The 22,485-nt window shown below is 38.7% G+C and overlaps 1 protein-coding gene across 1 annotated transcript in view; it reads left to right on the top strand.

The window, feature by feature from the left end:
- Positions 1 to 21,499, top strand: part of LOC140142067 (arf-GAP with GTPase, ANK repeat and PH domain-containing protein 1-like) — a 204,014-nt gene extending 182,515 nt beyond the window's left edge. Inside the window, 5 exon segments of the mRNA XM_072164020.1 lie at positions 180 to 297; positions 9,717 to 9,855; positions 9,858 to 9,914; positions 10,719 to 10,886; positions 12,004 to 21,499. Coding sequence (XP_072020121.1) covers positions 180 to 297; positions 9,717 to 9,855; positions 9,858 to 9,914; positions 10,719 to 10,886; positions 12,004 to 12,207 — 686 coding nt within the window. The 3' untranslated portion in view covers positions 12,208 to 21,499.
- Positions 21,500 to 22,485: the final 986 nt, after the last annotated feature.

The raw sequence follows: 22,485 nt of genomic DNA, 5'->3' as shown, positions 1-22,485 counted from the left end.
CTGTACTTCAAAATCAAATTTTACAACATCCGACCCATCTTGCTGAATCTCATCACATGTTTGCGAAAGCAACATACATATGTGGGTCAGTCAATGTGACGGTGTCTCAATCATATGCAGCCTACACATCTGTACTACATCTGTAGTCACTGTTGAATCTTGCTTGCTCTTGTTTCTAGATCCCGAGTGGGCCAGCTTAAATCTAGGTGCTCTCATGTGTATAGAATGTTCAGGTATCCATAGAAACCTAGGCTCACATCTAACAAAAGTACGCTCATTACAGCTGGATGAGTGGCCGTAAGTACCAATGCTTTTAGTTCTATGTATTTGCCTATTTTGTCATTTCTGTCACATTCCTTATCTAACTGTTTCTTCAATATACTCTGTATGGTTCTCTCTGTCTCTTGTTTATCATTTATATCGGAATACTTACAAAATATTTGCTTAAAAAGTTACCTTTTTCAGAATCTTGGTTTTGCTGCGACATAGCTTGTGACACCATCACAGCATCTTCATTCAGCCTAGTATTTACAATCCTCCGGTCTCGTGACTGGAGGATTGTAAACACTACTGTAAACACTACATTGATTGTAAACACTACGCCGAATGAAGACATTGTGATGGGTGTCGCAAGCTACATCGGTGCTAAAACAAAACTGTCAAAAATGACAAGAGTCCAATATCAGTCTCCATGCTGCTATTTACACAATAATTAGTCTCTTTCTGTCCTCTGTCTAACTGTATCGGTATCTATTAATATATCTGTTGTTTCTTTACATTGATCTGTCTTCACACTCTCCCACCCTCCCTCTCGTCTCTTCTCTCACTACAAACCATAATCGACCTAACAAGGAAAAATCGACGTAACTTAAATCCCCCACAACAATGAGGAATTATCTCTGCAATCTTTTATGTTTTTAGGCATTATTAGGCAGTGTTAGGACGACCCACTTCAATTTAGGGCGGTATACAAAGCTGTTTTACCCAATCTTACGTCATGAGTTAGGATGGCACCCAATTTTTTTGGGTGCAAAACCGCCATGCTTTTGCAAAACATCAGCTTGGTAGCATGTCAGCACCAGAAAGCCACGGGTATCAGCCAAACACAACTCCTACAATCGATCGATAGGAACCACTTCCGAGCCAGCTCAAGTGCGTGCTATAAAATCGATTTTGTTGTTGATCATGATCGCCGAAGCTCCACTACACTGTTTGTTCCAATTCAGGCATAGTATTTCTGCCGTGGAGTCGGTTATCCCAGCATTAAAAATAATATATGAACCGTGAATATAAGTTTCTTCTGTTTGCTTAATTTTTCCATGCGTGTATTAAAACTAGTAATAATTAACTTGCTTAAAAAAAATTGTAGGTTAAACCATGTGGTTAAAAAATGGACCATTTGTTTTTTAGAAATGACCGAACGAAGATGACAAAAAATGTAGCATGAGAAAAATATATTAAAACAAAAACAAAAATGCAGATTCAGGAGTGATCCTGGGGAAGTTACCAGTCAAATATGTAGGCCTATAATTATATAGGTCTGCAATTATTTAAACAATATTATAAATGTACGTTTAAAATTCATCAAATTCGAAATCACGATTTTTTTTTAATGATATGATGAATTTCAAATAAATAAACTAGTCAATTATTAGCTTGCGCTGTTTGCAATAAATCTTGATATCGAACTCACCATGCTCAATATTGTTGACCGCATTAATAATCCTAGGTTGATTTGTCGTTCGTATGCTCATTTCGATATTTCCCGAGTTTTTATTTCATTTACGTTTGGCCTTTTGTGGCCTAGAAGACCCACATAATAACGTAGGATATAACTCGAAGGTAGTTCCACAAAAGCATGCATCTGAATAGGTGATCAGAACATCAAAGTTCAGAATTCAGATGATGGTCCAGTCATAGATTCTGGAGCATCACCCAGGGCGGCGGTTCACATATTTCCGGGACATATTTATATCGATGATAATAGTTTTTATATAATCCTTCCATGATCAAATAATTTCTATTGTTGTCATATTTTATTTCCAATTTTAATACAGATTCCAGCAAACATTTTAACATAGTCATCAACTCAATCAATCCTCTCCAATCATGAATTATTATGATCATCTTTCAAGCGTGCCTGGTGGTATGCAGTTTAAAAGATCCCGTCAGCTTCCCTTCGTCCGCGGTGGTCTTGCGAGTTGTCCTCCAACTCCAAGTTCCAACGCAAACATCGTCCAAGTTCCAGGAAAATAAATATTCTTCAATCTGATCTTTGGTCCGATGGATAGTCTGCATAAAATATTTGTTCTAAAAACGTAAACACCATGATTTCCAGATTGAAGCCCTGCCCATGTCACGCCTGATGTCTCTTGTTCGGGGCGCGGCCGTGAGAAAGGAGTGTCAACATACCCACTTGACCTGATGATGCCTACGATGTCCTCATCCCAATGGCGTAGTTCAATAAACTATATTTTACAATCATAGTGCAAAATTTGACCTCAAGTTGCAAGGTATTAGTTTTTGTACCCAAGTTTTCAGAGGTCATTCAATGAATATACAAATTTATTGGGGTTAAAGAACTGTGCCCTGATTAGATGAGCATGTTGTGGATCCTAGCGCCAGCTAGATGTTTATACTATCGATTTTTGGGTGTGTTCGGGGCGGGTATCATGATCATCCAATCACAGGTCCAATTTCTCAAGAGATGTATACCAAACTAAAAATAGATCTTTGGATACGGACAATAACAATGGGAAAAAAAATCTTTGGCAATTGGCCAAACACCTGTGCATTTGAAGTTTGGAAGGGGTCGTTTCGTGCAGTGTAGATTTGTTCAGCTTTTTAATTCAAAGTCAATCAAGTCTTCAAGTTAATTAAAGTTTGTAAATTTAATTCACTATGGTCTTTGATTCCGATGTTCGTATTTGAAATAAATTTGGAGTGCTTGGGGGTGGGGTGGGATGTAGGTCACTATGGTCTTTGAGTTCGATGTTTGAATTTGAAATAAAATTTGAGTTTAGGGGGTGGGGTGGGTGTAGATCACTATGGTCTTTGAGTTTTTGATACTCGAATTTGAAATAAAATTTGAGTGTAGGGGGTGTGGTGGGGTGGGGTGTAGATCATTATGGTCTTTGAGTCCGATGTTGAATTTGAAATAAAATTTGAGTATAGGGGTGTGGTGGGGGTGGGGTGTAGGTCACTATGATCTTTGGAGTTGATACTCGAATTTGAAATAAAATTTGAGTGTAGGGGGTGTGGTGGGGGTGGGGTGTAGGTCACTGTGGTCTTTAGAGTTGATACTCGAATTTGAAATAAAATTTGAGTGTAGGGGGTGGTGGGGTGTAGGTCACTATGGTCTTTGGAGTTGATACTCGAATTTGAAATAAAATTTGAGTGTAGGGGGTGTGGTGGGGTGGGGTATAATTAAAATGTCAATTCCTGTTTGGAAATAACTTTTAATCATTGTTGTTTGTGTATATGCATACAAGCCCCCCCCCAAAAAAAATCTCAAATACTATAATTTGAGATTAAGATTAATCCTTAAAGTGGAGAGTATGTAATAAAATTTTGATCAATATGATGAGTCCAAACAGTGATGAATCCATAGCTTAAATCGGAGCTGTCCATGCTGGGATTTCCCGTGTTTTAAAAGGAGCACCGGTATAAGATTGAGCTATGGTGCTTTTACCTGGGCTTATACCTTGTAAGTAGGAGTGTGGGGGGAGTGTTTGTCATAAATTGAAAGTGTAGAATTCGCGTACTTTTTATCTATGCCCGTGCAACGGGCATAGATATTGTATTTGTTGTGTTTAGTCTTGGCTTCTCCTTCTCCTCCTCCTCCTTCAAGACCAGTCCTTTGCACTCCTCTAGCTTAAGAACTAAAGTAGCCTCGGGGGCCATACTTGGTACAATGATGGCCCATGACCCCTAGAACCCCCCCCTCCGTAAAACCGCCCAGTTTACTGAAATGTTCCACTTTTGCCGTAATTGTGTGTAAAATTAGTTAATCCCCACCCCACCCCCCCGATATTCACTTTGACCCAATGCCGCCCCCCCCGAAAACAATTCCTGGTGCCGGCACAGACTATATCCTACACCAGACTCGTGTACACACCCCAACCCATCTACATCGACTCAGTTTCACGTGCATGAGCGCTAAAGTTAAAAATCTAGATTTTGCGCTCAATGGTTTATGGTTTAGGGCATTTTAAGTTAGCGTTAGGGATGAGCTTAGGGTTACACCAAATGGTTTGATTGGGTCTAACAATTGTGGTAAAAAGAAGGGAGGGGAGTGACAAAGGTGATGACGACGACGACAATAAATAAAACAGCCTCGATAATTGTCGTCACAATTTTCAGTGTTTCCTTGCACAAATTTCCTTTATTTGTTCTCTCTATATCCACCCATCCCTATAACACACACATTCAAGAACATACTTGCTGATGAAAGAAATGGAAAATGTTATAGCGCACATAAATCCGAATTGGTGTTTCATGAAATCTTCCATACCCGAATGTCACGGGAACTCGGGGAGAATACTCGAATTACGGTGTTTTGACAGGGGTGTGCCGCTGGAACTCGGAAACCCCTATCCATATTTATTTTTTACCTAAATGGTTGTTTTGACAAATTTTTCTAAAATCTGGACACATTTTTTTCTCAAATCGGGATCCATGTTTGATTTTAATAACTCAGGGGCTGAGATTGTACCTGTTGGTCCGAGGTACCACCTTGGACCCTGAGCTACCGCCTCGCATCCCAAGCTACCACCCACACCCTGATCTACCATCCCGCTCCCCGAGCTATCACCCTGCACCCCGAGCTACCATCTTGGACCCCGAGCTACCATATTGGACCCCGAGCTACCTACCATCTCGGACCCAGAGCTGCCATCTCGGATTTCGAGCTACCACCTCGCACCCCGAGCAACCACCTCGCACCCCGAGCAACCACCTCGCACCCCGAGCAACCACCTCGCACTTTTAAGCTACCATCTCGCACCCAAGCTACCACCCGCACTTTTGAGCTATCACCCCGCACCTTGAGCTACCATCTTGGACCCCGAGCTACCATATTGGACCCCGAGCTTCCATCTCGGACTTCGAGCTGCCATCTCACACCCCAAGCTATCACCCCTCACCCCGAGCTACCACCTCGGACCCCGAGCTACCATCTTGGACCCAGAGCTGCCATCTCGGATTTCGAGCTATCACCTCGCACCCCCGAGCAACCACCTCGCACCCCGAGCAACCACCTCGCACCCGAGCTGCCATCTCGGACCCCGAGCTGCCACCCCGCACCCCGAGCTATCACCCTGCACCCCGAGCTACCATCTTGGACCCCGAGCTACCATCTCGGACCCCGAGCTGCCATCTCGCAACCCGAGCTTCACCCCGAGCTACCATCCCGCACCCCGAGCTATCACCCCTCACCCCGAGCTACCGTCCCGCACTTTTAAGCTATCACCCCGACCTCGAGCTACCATCTCGGACCCCGAGCTATGATCTTGGACCCAGAGCTGCCATCTCGGATTTCGAGCTATCACCTTGCACCCCGAGCAACCACCTCGCACCCGAGCTACCATCTCGGACTTGAGCTGCCACCCCGCACTCGAGCTATCACTCTGCACCCCGAGCTACCATCTTGGACCCCGAGCTACCATATTGGACCCCGAGCTACCATCTTGGACCCAGAGCTGCCATCTCGGATTTCGAGCTATCACCTCGCACCCCGAGCAACCACCTCGCACCTCGAGCTACCATCTCGGACTTCGAGCTGCCATCTCGCACTTTGAGCTATCACCCTCACCCCGAAGCTACCGTCCCTTTCGAGCTATCACCCCGCACCCTAAGCTACCATCTCGGACCCCGAGCTATGATCTTGGACCCAGAGCTGCCATCTCGGATTTCGAGCTACCACCTTGCACCCCCGAGCAACCACCTCGCACCCCGAGCAACCACCTCGCACCCCGAGCTACCATCTCGGACTTCGGGCTGCCACCCCGCACCCCAAGCTACCATCCGCACCCCGAGCTATCACCCCGCACCCAAGCTACCATCATGGACCCCGAGCTACCATCTTGGACCCCGAGCTTCCATCTCGGACTTCGAGCTGCCATCTCGCATCCTGAGCTATCACCCCTCACCCCGAGCTACCATCTCGGACCCCGAGCTACCATCTCGGACACTCAGCTACCACCCCACACCCCGAGCTACCACCACCTCGCACCCCAAGCTACCATCCCGCACCCTGACCTACCACCTCGCACCCTGAGCTACCACCTCGCACCCCGAGCAACCAACTCAGTCGCACCCCGAGCTACCATCTCGGACGCCGAGCTGTCCGCACCCCAGATAGTTTTTTTCCTTCATGTTACTTTGGGGCTCCATATATTTTTGACCACATTTTCTCAAATTGGGACCCATATTTAGGGATTTTTTTTGGAAGAGTAAAAACTCCCTCGGTCTAAAACCAACTATCTTGTTTCCAATCCCATGGCAACGGGTGATGTTCATGAGCCCCTTCCCCCCTCCATCTAAACCAGAGAAGATGAGCATCTCCTCTGGTCTAAACCAACTATATTGCTTCCAATGCAAAGATAAAAACAAAAGTCTTGCTTCCAACCCATGGCAACGGTTGAATGATGTTATTTTTGGAACGTTGACAACATACCATATGCATCGAGTTGTAACCATGGTGACCACGTAGTTTTAACTGAGCGGTGTGTCCTTTGTGGTCCCTTTGTGGTCGACTTCTGGCACGTTCAAAACAACCAACCAATCACAAATGATGTGGGAAGGACACCTGATGATCATTTTATGAATGGGGCAACATATGTTTATTATAATTATATGTCTTGAACCATGCATGAGTAAATCTTGAACATGATGGGAAATAGAAGCTTGGGTCTTTTGAACTTGGAAGATACGTACCTGGAATAAATCAGAAAGGAATAAAAATCGGCAAAAATACAGCGATGGATTATCATCAAGGAAATACGAAATCGTGGACAATTTAGAATCTTGCTGATCAAAAATGACAGAAGGAAATAATATATTGTAATGATCGAATTATTATTACTATTATTATTTGTCAATTAATCATTTTGTTTTGAGATGAAAAAAGTGAAACATTCATCAGTTTTTTTAGTTTTTTTCCATTTTTTGTTGGCAACATTGTTTTTGCCAAGTAGAAAAAAACCCTCAGTTTTTATTAATTGCAATTATTATACAGCAACTATTTATAAAGCCAAGTGTAAATTGTTTGTAAACACGTTAAACGGACGGTACATGTACATAATTACATAATGCTCATCATCGGGTCAAGTGGGTACGTTGACGCTACTCAAGACTCTCACGGTACTTCCATGATTTCATTTGGAGATGAACAGGAAGCAGCATGATGTTTTAAAATAATATTTTAATGTGGACTACTGGACTATCCATATCCTAGACGTTTATATCAGATTGAAGAAAATTATATTTCTTTGAACTTCATGCTTGGGTTGGACGACGAACTCGCCAGACCACTGACAACGCGACCGGTCTTTCCTGACATTGGTACCTGGTACCGGCATTGCCGGTAGGCCTAAGTTACTTTGTTAGGCGAACCGTTGAAGTTCGAGGCACGAGAATGATGGATATAGTTACATGGAGCGGCGGCAGAAAGTTAATTGATGACGGTATTTGCTGGAAATTGTATCAAAATGGAGAAATAACCCGGGAGAATTAAATGCCGTGCCGACAATTTATAGCATTTGATCGGAATATATCTACCAATAAATGTTGGCTTTTTTGTTGTTTGAACCGCACCGGATCCGGATGAAGCAGTTAACAACAATGTTTAACCAGTACTGTAGTGTAGGTATCCAATTGATCCGGCATCCTCAGGCCATCATCTATCTGTAAATTGTGATGTGCTGATCCTGAGCCAATATACTTGCATTGCGTAGAATACTTTACGAGAAAAACATTATTTTGGGACATTTGCTTGTAAGTTCTAGGCCACAAAAGGTCCGAAGTAAAACGAAATGAAATTGAAAACCTGATGTCATGAGCATACATATCGCAGGCGAAAATCCCGCGATGCGATAGTGCATCTCAACGGCCCGGTCAATGGACAACAAAACTTCCCGATTTTTCCTGCGTTTACTCAAGAATTTTTGAGGTAGGAACTTATATTATAATATATTATAATTATGTCTTGAGATGTTTCTTACAAACACTCTTTCTCGGACTCTCTCTCTCTCTCCCTCGCTCAAATCTTTGTAAACAAACATAAACAAATTAAAACATAATAAATGATACGGAGAGTTTGCGGTACATTTTACTTTGTCGATTCTTCCTGCAGATCTGTTTGCTTGATTTAAAAGATAATTAAGCTGTTTCGTTTCATGAACCGTCAATATAATCGGGTTTCATTGATTTTTTTAAATTGAAAATACTAAGAGTAGCGGGAAGAGTAGGCATGAACGTCGGCAAAATCCCCTGTAGTTTTAACAAGTTTCTCAAATAAACATGCACATTTTAATATTTTACAACTTGTTAAGATCGCAGCATTGATTATCCAGCTGAAAATGGTAAATGGGTGAATATCACGACATAACAAAAAATATTGGGAGTAGGCTTTCTTAATCATAATTATTGTTTAGGCCTACATCAAATCATGTCTTGCGATGTGCATGATATTGAACCACGTCCAGAGATAACCATACGCGGTATGACTGTTGTGGGATTTTTTTTTTCGGCTGAACTAACTTTCATATAAATTGGAACTTGATTAAAAAAACTTTTTTAACTTATTTTTCTCCACGCTGACGGTTCCTTTCTGTGATGTAATAAAAACTAACGGTCAACTATTCGATCGATCACCATAAAAATAAAACATGATAAGTGCTATACATTTCCACTTCTTAACAAAGGCTGCTTTGTCATCGTGGTAGCCCTAACAGAGTTTGTATTACTGTAAAAGTCAATATTTTCGCGAGAAGATATTTTCGCGATTTTGAAGATTTTGTCAATTGCGCGAGAATTAAATTTCGCGGTTGTGATATTGATACAATAGAAACCTAATGCAAAAGGTTATTTTCAGCGAGTTTTTATTTTCGCGATTTTATGTCCACTCGCGAAATTCGCGAAAATAAAAACCTCGCGAAAATTTCCACTTTTACAGTATACGCTAATTGAGATTGACATTTCAATGGTAAGTGCCCGGATATAAAGTGGTTCACGTTGGCTTTATTGGTTTACTCGATACTTGATGGGCATGGAGACATTGGTATTGATTTTGCTTTGGGTGGCAGTTTTGGGCGGTCTATCGACCTTTCATGTCCCTAAAATCTCCCTAAATTCTTTTGTCAACTTAGGCTAATTCCTCATTCATTGATGTTGATAATCTTAGGACGATTTTTCCTTGTTAGGTCGATTTTGGTTTGTAGTGTCTTCCTCCCTCTCCCTCTCTTTCTCCCTGTCTCTGGTACCTCCTGCCAGTCCTCTCTTTCTCTTTCTGAACCCCTGTCTCTCCTCCCTTATCTCTCTGTCTCTTTCTCCCTTTCTCTGTATCCTTTGTTCCCTCCTCTTCTCTCTCTTTCTCTCTCTCTTCCTGTCTCACTCCCCTCTTCTCTCGCTCCCCTCTTCCACTCACTCTCTAATATTCCTTGGTATTAGTAATTTACAACTGCTCATCAAAAATATTTATTCTTCCTATCATATAGGCCTGAATTAACGGCAGTTATGACGTCCATAGGCAACTCACTTTGCAACAGTATATGGGAAGTACGGTTAAATAGTAGAGTCAAACCAACACCACAATCAACGAGGGAAGACAAAGAGAGGTGGATACTGAGCCAAATACTGAAAGGAGGGAATTTGTAGGTCAGCAAGACCGCACTCCAGAGAGAGGCTTAGGACCAGTAAGTTAAAAGTTCATAGATTTCATTGAAAATTGCTACTCATCACAGTCATATCTGCAGCAAACAACCATAGTCTAAGCATGCTAGAATTTACAAAGTCCCTGTGGTTTCTATGGAGCTATGGTTCTTGCATATTCATAAGGGCTGACTTTTACACAGTGTTGCATGTTCTTGTGAAAGATGCAATGATTGTAAATAATGGTACCATATGCAGTCACATAGGATGAGCATAGAAATTTTTAACACTTCAGGAACAGCTCCTCATTCAGATTTTGAATAAAGGCAAGACTAAAGCAAATTTTTGAATTCTTGCATGGTGTGGGCTGCGAGCATAAACTCGAGAAGTGATAAACAATCACACATGTTGACGCTGATTGGCTGATCAACGGTCATGACAATAAGATGTTTGACTCATTGGTCATAGACGCGTCAACCTTGCCTTTTCTACACAACTGATAATCACCAGCCTGTACCCGGAATACAGAAGAATTAAAAAAATTACATTATGCATATTGGCTTGTTATTGGTTTCTTTGTTCATGTATGTAATTCACCAAATGATAGAAACCTCACAAGATGCACTGAAAAACAGTTTGCTATTTTAGAAAATAAAAATAATAAAAAGTGGCATATTTAAAAAAATACCAAACTGCAAATTTGAACATAAATAAATCAAGCAAAGTTTATTGTACTTTATGGTTGACTGCCTTTAAATTGTTGGGTTCTTTTAAAGCAAAAACAAGATCCTGATATAATAGTTATGCACACGTACATGTATAATATTCTTTTAATCTTTCATTTTCAGCAACTGATGGAGGCAGTTATAAGAGAAGATGTAAGGAATGTGATGTTATTACTCGTCAACTGTAAATTAGAAGAAGTGAATTATAGATATGGTGAAGGAGATGAGAGGTCAGCATTACATCTTAGCTCAGCTGTAGGCAATGTCATTATTACACAACTACTTATATGGGTAAGTACTACTAAAATGTTGTTATAAGGAAACATAAAACACATGCCTAGAAAAATGTGAAATAAGGAAGCTCCTTGGTTGATCAGAATCATCAGGATCAGATAGTAATCTCAGTAGACAAGGTTCTTAGTATCTGATCCGGGAATTACACTTGCATGTGAACGGGAAGAAAAGGTTTCAGTACAGAGAAGCTCCTTGCAGTGAAATGTTGGCATTTGGAGGGGAATTTTTGCCTTCTCATATAATGATATGCATAAAAAGATAGTGGGAAGTGTTGTCATTGTGGTGTGCAACTTTTCTCATATCTTTTTTATGGTAACATTTTTTTACAACATGATAACTTCATTCTTAATTCTTAAGGTAATATATTCCAATGAAGCCAAGCTTGTTACAGAACGTATTGTGCTGTGCATAAGTTCCCACAATATATATTCAGCAGGCACAAGTAGAAATGCAGCATCTTGATCACAACTACTTATGATGACAGAAGAAAGCATTTCTCACACAAATGGTAGAGCCAAGATCATGAGGAATTTCAGTTTCAAGAAAATGGGTTGATTATCATGAAAAGTATCCTTCGATGAATCCAAGTGTGTGAAAATATTGGATCCATAACATAATAATGATAAGATTGAATGCTTTACGCCCAATATTTAATGGTCTCGCTATGAGTTTTAAAATATTGGACTCGACTACGTCTTGTCCAATATTTTTAAACTCATAGCGCGACCAATGACTAGGGCCTCAATTGATCCAGTTTTAAATCAGGTGCATATTCAAACAAGAAGATTGGATGCATCAGTGCCTAGCACATAATAAACAGTGTTCGAATTAAGGAAAAATAAATGGTTGTCCCACGGACAACCAGGTTACAATTTCTGGTTGTCCGTCTTAAGTTTTTGGTTGTCCGTATGTACAAAGGTCCATTTTGGCTACAGATTTATGGTTGTCCGGCGGACAACCGAATCAGTAATTTTGGTTGCCCGGTGACTTTTTTAGTTGTCCCGGGCAACCGGACAACCAAAATTTCGAACCCTGATAATAAACATCTATGCTCTTATCTGTTTGTTTATTGAATTCGACTCAATACCATTACTTGTTGTTTTCTTTGCTGTAGTATAACGCCGATGTGAAGGCAGTGGATGCAGACGGTAGGACAGCTTTAGCATATGCCCGCAGCGTCGGAGCAGACGACTGTGCAAGGGTGTTACTCACTAATGGTTGCCCTGAAGATCATGAACTCAATATGAACAACAGCGCCCTCAGGAGGGGGCCAGGAAGGGGACCAGTCATAGATAAACTACCTGCCAGTGTTATATAGTAGACATGTGCATTGGCTGTAGCTAATTTGCATAATTATATCCCATGATGCATCAGAAAAGATGATACAAGTGTTTCAGTTGCTGTCAATCAATATACATTGATTTCTGTCTAATAAAATTGAAGTAAAATCTTCAAATTTTGAAAGTGACAAAAGCTTTGCTTTTCTGTTGCATCATGGGAGGAAAGTGCAAATTGTCTATTAAGTGTAGTTTTGTATCACATTGATTTTGATAATATGTTGAAAACAGTGCGAAGCTTAAAAGTATCATTGTAAAGACGGACATTCACTGTTTGCTAAATAAATGTGTCTGCAAAGATGTCATTGGTGGAATATTTCCATAGTTTCACAAGCAAGATTGCTTCTGTGGATTCAGCACCAGACTAGCTGTGGTTCCTGATTTAGTAAGGAGAGTTTAGAAATACAGTATTTTCTGCTTATAAACTGTAATCACCACATGGTAACATGAAAGGGACCATTAATCAATGTATGATCTTATAAAATGTTTTTATATTGGTGGACATAATTTCACAAAAAAAGGATAGGGCATTCACCATTTTTTACATCAAACACAATTTCAGCTCCTTAGAATGATATTAACTTGTCTATAAGTACAACCTTGTGTGAGAAAAGAATAACAGAGAGAACTCATAACTTCAAAATGATTTAGAACATTGATCTAAACTAAGAGGCTGTGTATCCGAAGTTTATTGAGCTCATACTTAATTTACTGAAATCTCTGGTCATAAGGTTTCTGTGAAAAATCACCACAAAAGGAAGCATGTGGCACTTAGTTTGACAATTCATGATTATTATACACCCCAAATTGTATAGTTAACATTGTCAATACATTAATTTCATACAGCTAATCAGAAATAACTGGAATAAATGTTGCAAATTTACATTATTCCTCCATATCTTAAAAACATCAAATTGTCCTATACTTCATTTTGTTGTGGCAGTACAGAATACACCCCAGAGTTAATAAATAACTTAGCAGATACTACTTTATATCTTAGAGGATGTGTTTATCACCCTGTGTGTCTGTGTTGCCGTTATGTGGAACCATGCTGTAATGTGACCAAGACCACTATACAAATGTTAATACTTACGTTAAAATAAGACAGCTACCAAGGTGTCACAGATTTGCATGGATTTAAGAGCATCATATCATTGCAACTAACCACATCTCGAGATGGCCAGGGTCTTAGCCTTACAGTTTCACACAACGGCAATGCAACCACACAGGACAAGGAAGTTGATACAGCCCATTTAAGATATATCTTGGGATATTGTTTGCCGCAGGTGTTTTCAAAAAATCTAATATCACATATAAGCTGATCAGCTAGTAATAGGCGGGACTCAAAGCATTGTGGACTAATATAGAATGGCGCACACCTAGCTGGGCACAGCACATACACGAACTGCCCTTTTGCGTATGGCGTAACTGCCATGCGCTTTTGTGAATTTGCGCGGGCGTAAGTTGGGACTTTATTGACTTGCAAAGTAACAGAAAGCAAATAATTCTCACCTATTACGTGCTGATCATAGTATAGCAGGTTTTATTGGGGATATACATATTATATGAACATTTCTGAATCTGTGTGCTCTCAAAGTAGATACTGTGTTTTCACTTGGGAGGGCAGTACAATAGTGTAGCTGCCATGTGTAAATGAGTACAATATACTGTGTGTAAATTACCAAATGTACACAAGGCAGCTATTGCACTTACTCAATTCTGGCACTGAGCAGTCACTTTGTGTCACCCCATGTCTGGTATTGATGTCGATGCTTCTTTGTGGTCATGCTGCAAGTGTGTTGACAAATTATTTGATATTATGACCAATAAAATATTCACATATATCACTACCAAACTCACAGTGAAACAAAGTATGTATACGAAAAGGAAATATGTTTGGCTGAATTATGAAATACTGCACTGTTTAGAACACTTGCCGTAAATCCAGGCAATTGAACAAAATTAGTGAAGTGGTTTGGACCAAAAGTGTTTGTACTGAAAAATAATATGGTTGTAATTTAAGGGCAGTTAAAAATCCTAGTGTGTGTGCTGAATTTGTATTGTACTCTGGGGGTATGTGTCCATAATAGAATAGGTGGATGTGATTATTGAATGAGGGATTCTTTGGGTCATTTTTGGGTCAAGACTCAAAACTCGGAGTTGTAAGTCTTTGCACTAATACATGTTACAACCACAGAGGAGAGAGAAAACAGAGAGCGTACCACCATGTATTGTATACGGTGAGTTCTCGCATATTCATGAGAGCCGATTGTTCGATCGTGACGTGTCAAACAATCACGCCAGCGCTGCGTGCCTTCACGTATAGGCGATAGAGCGTTGCGTGCTTTCGTGATAGACCATGAAAATACGCGGTAATTGCGTAACAGTCTCGCCTGTCGCATTTCATGGAACAATCGGCCCTCATTATCGGATGATGCAGAGACTTTGACTGGTGGTACGGGCTCTGTTTTCTCTCTCCTCTGTGGTTACAACAACAACAAAAAACATGGGGTGGCAAGTGGCCTTAACTAAAAAATTGGGGTCACCTTCTGAAAAAGGGTGGGAACACCTGATGTAAGATGATAGTTTTAAATGCAAATACATCTGAATGTACAATATACATTTTTTACTAAAATTCAGAGTGGTAATACTCAACAATACTTGCTTACATAAAATTTGTGTACTTTACAAAGCCCTAAAAGCCCGATTCATACCGGATTAGCAGACTCAAATTTTTGCAAAGATAGACCTTTAGCTTGAATTTTTACAACAATCTGCAATAGTAAAGTCATCTGTTGATAGAGCTGAATCAAATCAAGTGATAATTCACTTGTAAACATTTCTGATTGGCAATATCAAAAGAATGACCCCCTTCATGATATTCTATAATTCAGTGCGAAAGCAGCGACATAAATCCCAGGATAAAAGATTAATAGCGAAGAGTAAGTAATCAGTTATTTCCTGTTAAGGCAATTTTTGTGGCAACAATTTTGTGTGTGCGAGTCCAAGTATATATCGGGGCATTACTCGATAACAGAATGATGCAAAAAACATTAATATTTTATGCGTATGAATATGTGGCTGTACATGTACATGAATGAATTTGTATGTATACCGATGTAGTAAATTGTGTCAAATTTAAAATATAAAGACAAACTTTGTAACCATATAGTTAATTAATGGTATACATGCATGTGCACTGCACTTTAAAAACAACCTATTTTCACAGGCCATATTTTAAATGGCTGATTTATGACCTAGCTGTAACCAATTACTAACAAATTTTATTTGTTTGGGTTTTTTTTCAGTTAACCTTTGTGCTTTTACTGTTCTTACTATGCTAATATTTTATGAATTTGGCTGTCACCTTTGGCTAACAACAAACCTATTTTTACAGAATTACCTGTAATTTAAGGAAATGGGAACCACAAAAATTACATAGTTTGATAAAATGATAAGGTATGACAGGTGAGCATAAGATCCGCTTTCAGCACATGATGATTTTGCACAAAGCTCATGTCTTCATCATAAGTAATGTTATTAAGTCAGAGAATTTTAAATAGGAGAAGGCAGATTTGGAAATCAGCCATATTGAATTGTAATGACTAAGCTAGTGTTAATCTTACTGGTTCAGGTTGTAATAAGCATCTAGAAATAATCAAGAGTGATACAAAAAGACATCCTAGTTTTTTCCTCCATGACGGGACTTGCGAACATGAAGGAAGTCTGCATTTTCCATTTTCATTCTTTGGATGAAGTAGATATTTTCTCTTGACAAAAAGTTCAAGATATGTAAAATGTCATTTGTGATGAAGCTTATTTTATCCGTCATAATTGAAAGAATATATTTCAACCTGTATGTTACTTACCAAAAAAGATCAGTAACATGCTTTGCAAAATATGTTCATGTATTTCTTCTTTTTGCAACATCAACAAAATCAACATAGTAGTTCAACTTTCATTGACTAGTAAACCAAACCAGGTACTCAAAAAAATGACCATTGTAGAGGATGGTCTCATGTGATGCAAATCTCATTTCCCAGGGAATAATTTTATCTTGCATAGCTAAATGTTCACATTTTGTCCAAATGGCCTCAAACTGTGTGCTTTTTATGTATAAAAATACAATATAGATATGTGTAAATTTAGTTTTAATTATTGAAATGTATAGAAGATGTGCAAACAGTTAATATATGCCTGGATGGATGGGTGGGTGGAAAGTGGGTGGTTTGATAAGCCATTTGGTAAAAATAACTCATCCCATGGGGAAAATAATGATATGTGTGTCAGATTTTGTTGATACTCTGTGTGCACAAATTGAGATAAATACCTTTGATCTTTTGTAGCACACGGTGCCATGCCAACAGCATGTATCTAATGAGACATATACATCCTTTCAATTTCTGAATGACAGTAAATTTCTATGATAGGACAAAGGGGAGCGTCAAACCAAAAAAAAGGGTTGTCTGTCAAACATGTGGCAAAAACTTCTAGAGTTTAAGAGACGAACAGTTTTTCTTTCATTTTTTACGTTATTGATCTTGTATTGAATTTATACTTATTATCAAAGACAGAGATAAAAATAATTTATCGTGTCTGACATCACTGTCGATTACGATCCTTGATTGGTTAATAGCACGTAAAAGGAAGGCCGATTTATCTGGTGCCGATCGGAGACAAGGCAAAAAGCAACTTTTTTAGGCATTGTTGACAGGGTGCCTCCGCGAAAGAAAGTTTCCTACTATAAAGACCTAACTTCTGAGATGGTTTGTATGTTTGAAGGTGCAAAATTAACAAGAAGGCGCCCGGTTATACCGCCGCTTTCAGCAAGTCATCATCACGACAATTGTAAACAAACCGTGCTCGAGTTTGATTGACAGATGACGTCAGACGCGATAAATTATTTTTATCTCTGTCTTTGATAATAAATGTTTCTAAATCTGCTTTCTAATAATATATACTGTTTACAAACAGACATAAAGAAAGGTTTGCTGAAGGTTCTCTATTCTACCCATTGTTGGTGCATTGTTCATTAGGAAACATAGGGTATTCACATGGATAGATATAAAAGTGTCTTGCTCCTCAAGTTTAATCTGCAATTTCCCCATCTTTTATTTTGAGCATGAACTTTTCAGTTGTGTACATTAGGTTGTCAGCAGGTGTAGTACACATGCTAAAATGTATTGCAAAGCATTAGAGCTACTGTAGATGATGATGTGCAAAAAGCAACTAGAAAACCGAAGAATGCATAAATGAATACTGCCAATCATATTATTAACCAGCTTAAAATTAAGGCTCAAGGCTCCATATGTAATTGTTTTGCCAAATTTTCAAGCTACAGTTTGTCCACTCTGAAGTACAAAGTGACAACACGCGCGTATACAGCCCGTTAACAGTGCGTAGTGCTGTGTCTCTGCTGCAGGTATGTGTGCGTCCGCGTCGGTACTTTGTACTTCAGAGTAGACTGACTGTAGCATCTGCTAGTTGAACAGGTTGGTTTACCCTTAAAAAGAAAAATGAATAGAAATAATATTTTTGTTCATAAATTTATTTGTACTTCCATCAACTCATTTGAATTATTTATTATTTCAATATAAATATTGTACACTATTTGTATAATAATAACAGGGTCCAATATATTGACACATGAAAATATTTATATTATGAACCTATTTCTCCATGTATACATTTTATTTTTTGTTTGTAGTCATTTTTTTGTTGTCCATTGTCCATGTCCATAATATAAAAAACAAACATTCATGTGATGTGTGGGGGTGTGTGCGTACATGAATGTGTGATTAGTGTCAGGCATACGGAAATTGATTCCCTAAGATATGTACACAAGTGGAAATGTTTTCTCCAGGCTCCTGATTTTAACAAAACCAAAGTATATTATCAATTCTTTTTTATATACCGATATCTTGCACTGATGTGTTTCACACAGGTAACAATTTTTAAGGTTGGTACAGGATTTTATTTCTGGTTATTTTTAAAGTAAAGTAAAGAATATAGCAACATTCCTTTCACCAAGGTATGCATGCCATCAATGTATGCCTGCTGAGTGAGGCGTAATGGTGGTTAGCCTATACAGTGAAAAGAATTTCAGTTTATCATATCTTTTTAAGTTTCAAACTATACTTTGATCAGCTCGTAATCGGCAGGAATTATTATACTTTTATCACTACGCCGAAAAGTAGACCCACGTTATTAAGAAGGATATTATTGATCTGACTGGTCTATATTTTGTGTGTGAAAGCAAGTAGTCAAAGTATATGACTTTAAATATTAATTTGTAATACTTCTGGCGAGATTTCACATGACAATTTTCCAAATAAAATATATTGATATTATTAATCAGCTATGTTATAAGGTCCGCCACTTACGAGCTGATCAAATTATAAACACAGTAATCATGGGAATGCACTTCTTACCCTTACTTGCCCTAACCCTATAATCATATTCCCAAACCCTAAGTACTATGACCATAATATAATCTCTAACCCAAACCCTAAACACTATAAACCTAATCCCTAAATAATATATAGTGTTGATGGTATTCTATAGCCATGTCACATCAAGTACCAGCACTGGTTGCTATAGATGAGTTGAATCCTGACGTCATTGTCTGGCAGTATGCGTGCGCAGCATCGTAATTCCCATTGTTCCTTGCCTGGCAGTATGCATGCACATCATATTGTGTTCAGGACCTATGCTTTTAAAACTCCTGCCATATCACAATAGGGCTATTGAACAGTGTAGTCATTTTATGCAGTTCGCTCAAGCATATCGATCTACCAGTCCCTTGCCTTTGTTGATAAACATTGATGTCAACTCATCTATTCGCTGTCGTAGTGCACGTTAGTAACCATTGGTTACAGCTCCAAGCCTGGGCTTATACACCTGTTCAATTTTGATATGCCATAGGCTTTGTTTTGTGATCATTTCGATCAGTGGTTCGTAGCAAAGAAAGCGTGATCCAGTTGGCCTAGCAACGGTCATATTGTAACGTGCACTACGACAGCGAATGCAGGCAAATTGAATCAGTTATGTCCATCATTATCCAGGAGGTTCTGTATTGCAAATTATGTATAATTTGGATAGGGTTCATAATTTTGAAATTTAATGGGTATTGTTAGAATTAAAACTTTCAGTATTATTTAGGTGTTCATTAATAGAATTGAGGGCATGAACGTTTGATTATACTCAAGGCAATGCTGAGGACTTAACAATGATCATGCCCACAATTCTACTAATTAGGGCCCTGTTCATACATTTGCTGATGTATTTTATATCAAATAATTTTACAAAACTATGATTTGTTGGTACCGAAATTGGCAAGCTAAAGCAGCCGAGCATTAAAATTGTTTATGCCTGACTCTTGACCAATCGCACACGCCGTTACATAACGTGTATGTATGAACCCCATTTATATTTCAGAATCATGAACCTTCATAATATTGAACATTATGAATTACTTTGAACACTTGAAGTACAAGACATGACCAAATTGAGTGAACAAACCACCCTAGAACATTTTACCGAATTGACATGTCTATTATCCAACTTAATCAAGTGTGTGTGTTGATTGATAAATACTGAGAGCTCAATTAAATTCTGGACAATTTCTGCTACAGTACTAGGCAGATAACATTGTGATTTTCTGAAGCTTATCAAAAATTCTCAAAATTTACATCATTCTTATTGGGATGGTGACATGTACATCTGATCTGAAAAGTCCAAAGAATTTGTAATTGAGTTATATATAAAATGTCTTGCAGATCTTTTGGTGTCAAATATTTAAATGTTTTTTACTTTCCTTTAATTGTTGTGAATTTTGAGAAATACAGAGAAGTACACACTGAGTTGCAATAGCAGTAGTTAGACCAAAATGTACTCATTGCAATTGACCTTTTCAGTAAATCCCATAAACCTTTGTAGGTAGACTTGTGATGTTGTCGCGCTGATGCGCACATCGATTACTGCATACTGCACAGCTTTGAAATGCACAGTAACGGTTTTCGCTGAACGATGTGTGCATCTGTGATGTCAAATGATGACATCTCTGGTGTACTCCGCAAAGGCTTATGGGATTTACCGAAAAGTAAATACATTTTGGAAAGTGAGATGCAAAAGGTGATGATGCACTCTGCTTAAACATTTTCAGTATGTGTACTCCTCATTCCATATTGCAAAAATGACATTGTACTCAGTGTTACATTGGAGTGCAGTGTATGTTGTGCCAAAGAAAACTTATTTTCATGCCTGAGCACACTGCTAAAATGGGCTAATCCAGTTGAAATCCACACACACCTTATGGAAGACAGGACCGTAATCTTCCACACAGGAGTGTAGATTTCAAATATAGTAACCCCATTCACACTCCCTGTGTGGAAGATTAAGATCATGTCTTACATTGGGATATAATGGAATTCAACTAGAATTGCCCATTATTTAAATGTATAGAGGTGCATCACAAGGGAAACATAGCTTAACACAATTTGCATGTCCATTTATTTAATCACAAAATAAATTATTTATAATATATAAATGTGAATATGTAATGAAAGGCTTTTATAGCACTTCAGTTGTGTTAAGAAAACTTAACAGCCAGGCAGAAAATTGCTCATTACAAGTCATTATGTATAGAGAAATGTATTGCCGTCAATTGGGAGATTGCAAGAAAGTTATTAACTTGTGTAAATGTAATCCAGTGATGCCAAATGAGAACGTCAGGTCATAAACATGTTCTCAATATTTAATTTTTACCAGAACAATTGGCACACAATCAGGTGTTTGTACAAGCATGCACACACCCTCACACAAATCACAACCACGCTTGATTGTGATGTTTAAAAATATGTATGGGGAAACCTTTTCAACTAATGGGCTATTCCGGTTGATATCCTTACACCTATGGAAAACGTAACCTTAATCTCCCACACAGGGGTATAGATTTCAAATGGAGTTAAGCCCATTTAGGTAACCCCATTTGAAAGTCACACGCCCTGTGTGGAAGCTTAAGGTCATGTCTTTTACAGGGGGTATGGAATTGAACTGGAAGGACCCAATGTTAACCATTCCAAGCAACTCCTATGTAAAGGATAACAAATTATGAATGCCATAATATTGTGTGAATAACAAAGAATAATAATTAAACAAAATGTTATTGTAAAGTGTATCTATGTATTAAAAAACCTGTTCATAATTGTGTAATTGTATGAATAAAATGTCTTTGAAATGTGTTGAAATTGCATCATCTGCCATAACTCTAAATCAAGGAGTGGACAATTCATTATTTCTTGCTGTCAGTGAGTTTTCATGAATAAGTGGTTCCAGGCCGAGTTTTAACCCCATGTGTAATACAACCTTTTTTATAGTGGCCCTGATTGGTTAATTATGATATTATAGTATAATATAGTAACCAATCAAAATTCAGCTTTTCAACCTCAGACTTAACCCTTTCACCTCTACTGACTATTTTTACTGTATCCCTGATTGGCTCAATACCTGATATAGCTGTTTTTGTAACCAATCAAAATAAACACTTCCAAAAGGAAAAGTCTCACTAGTTTGAGTGGTCATAACTTGGAGCACAATAAATTAAAAGCAGTAACATTGATATTGAAGGTTAGCTGTAGTATGGTATCAAAAGAATAAGGCCAAACAATTTAGTAGATAGCAACAGTAACACAATATGAGAAAGGCTGTCCTCAGTAGATAGCAAAGAAACAATAACACAATATGAGAAAGGCTGTCCTCAGTAGATAGCAAAGAAACAATAACACAATATGAGAAAGGCTGTCTTCAGGAGATGGCAATAGTAACACAATATGTGTCACGATCAAGTGAAATGAGTCAGATGTCGCTAATATCGATTTTGAGATATTGATAAAGAAAGTGTTAAAATTCTTTTGATAAATTGACGTACCTTCGCAACGAAAAGTCATATCAACATGGGGTTTTCAGTGTCTGCAAGCTCTAAATGTCCTGTTTAGAATCATATGCAAAACTCATTTTTGACCAGGGTCGATATGTGACTCATTCTCCTTGATCATGTCACATATGAGAAAGGCTGTCTTCAGTAGATAGCAACAGTAACACAATGTGAGAAAGGCTCCTGCGAAAGGCTGTTTTCAGTAGATAGTAACAGTAACACACTGTGCCAAAGGCTGTCTTTAGTAGATAGCAACATTTACACAATATGAGAAAGGCTGTCTTCAGTAGATGGCAACAGTAACACAATATGAGAAAGGCTGTCT

The sequence above is a fragment of the Amphiura filiformis genome, chromosome 20, assembly GCF_039555335.1.
Source record: "Amphiura filiformis chromosome 20, Afil_fr2py, whole genome shotgun sequence".
In the NCBI taxonomy this organism is placed as follows: domain Eukaryota; kingdom Metazoa; phylum Echinodermata; class Ophiuroidea; order Amphilepidida; family Amphiuridae; genus Amphiura; species Amphiura filiformis.
Note: the sequence above shows the minus strand (reverse complement) of the source record. Positions and strands in the feature narration are given on the sequence as shown.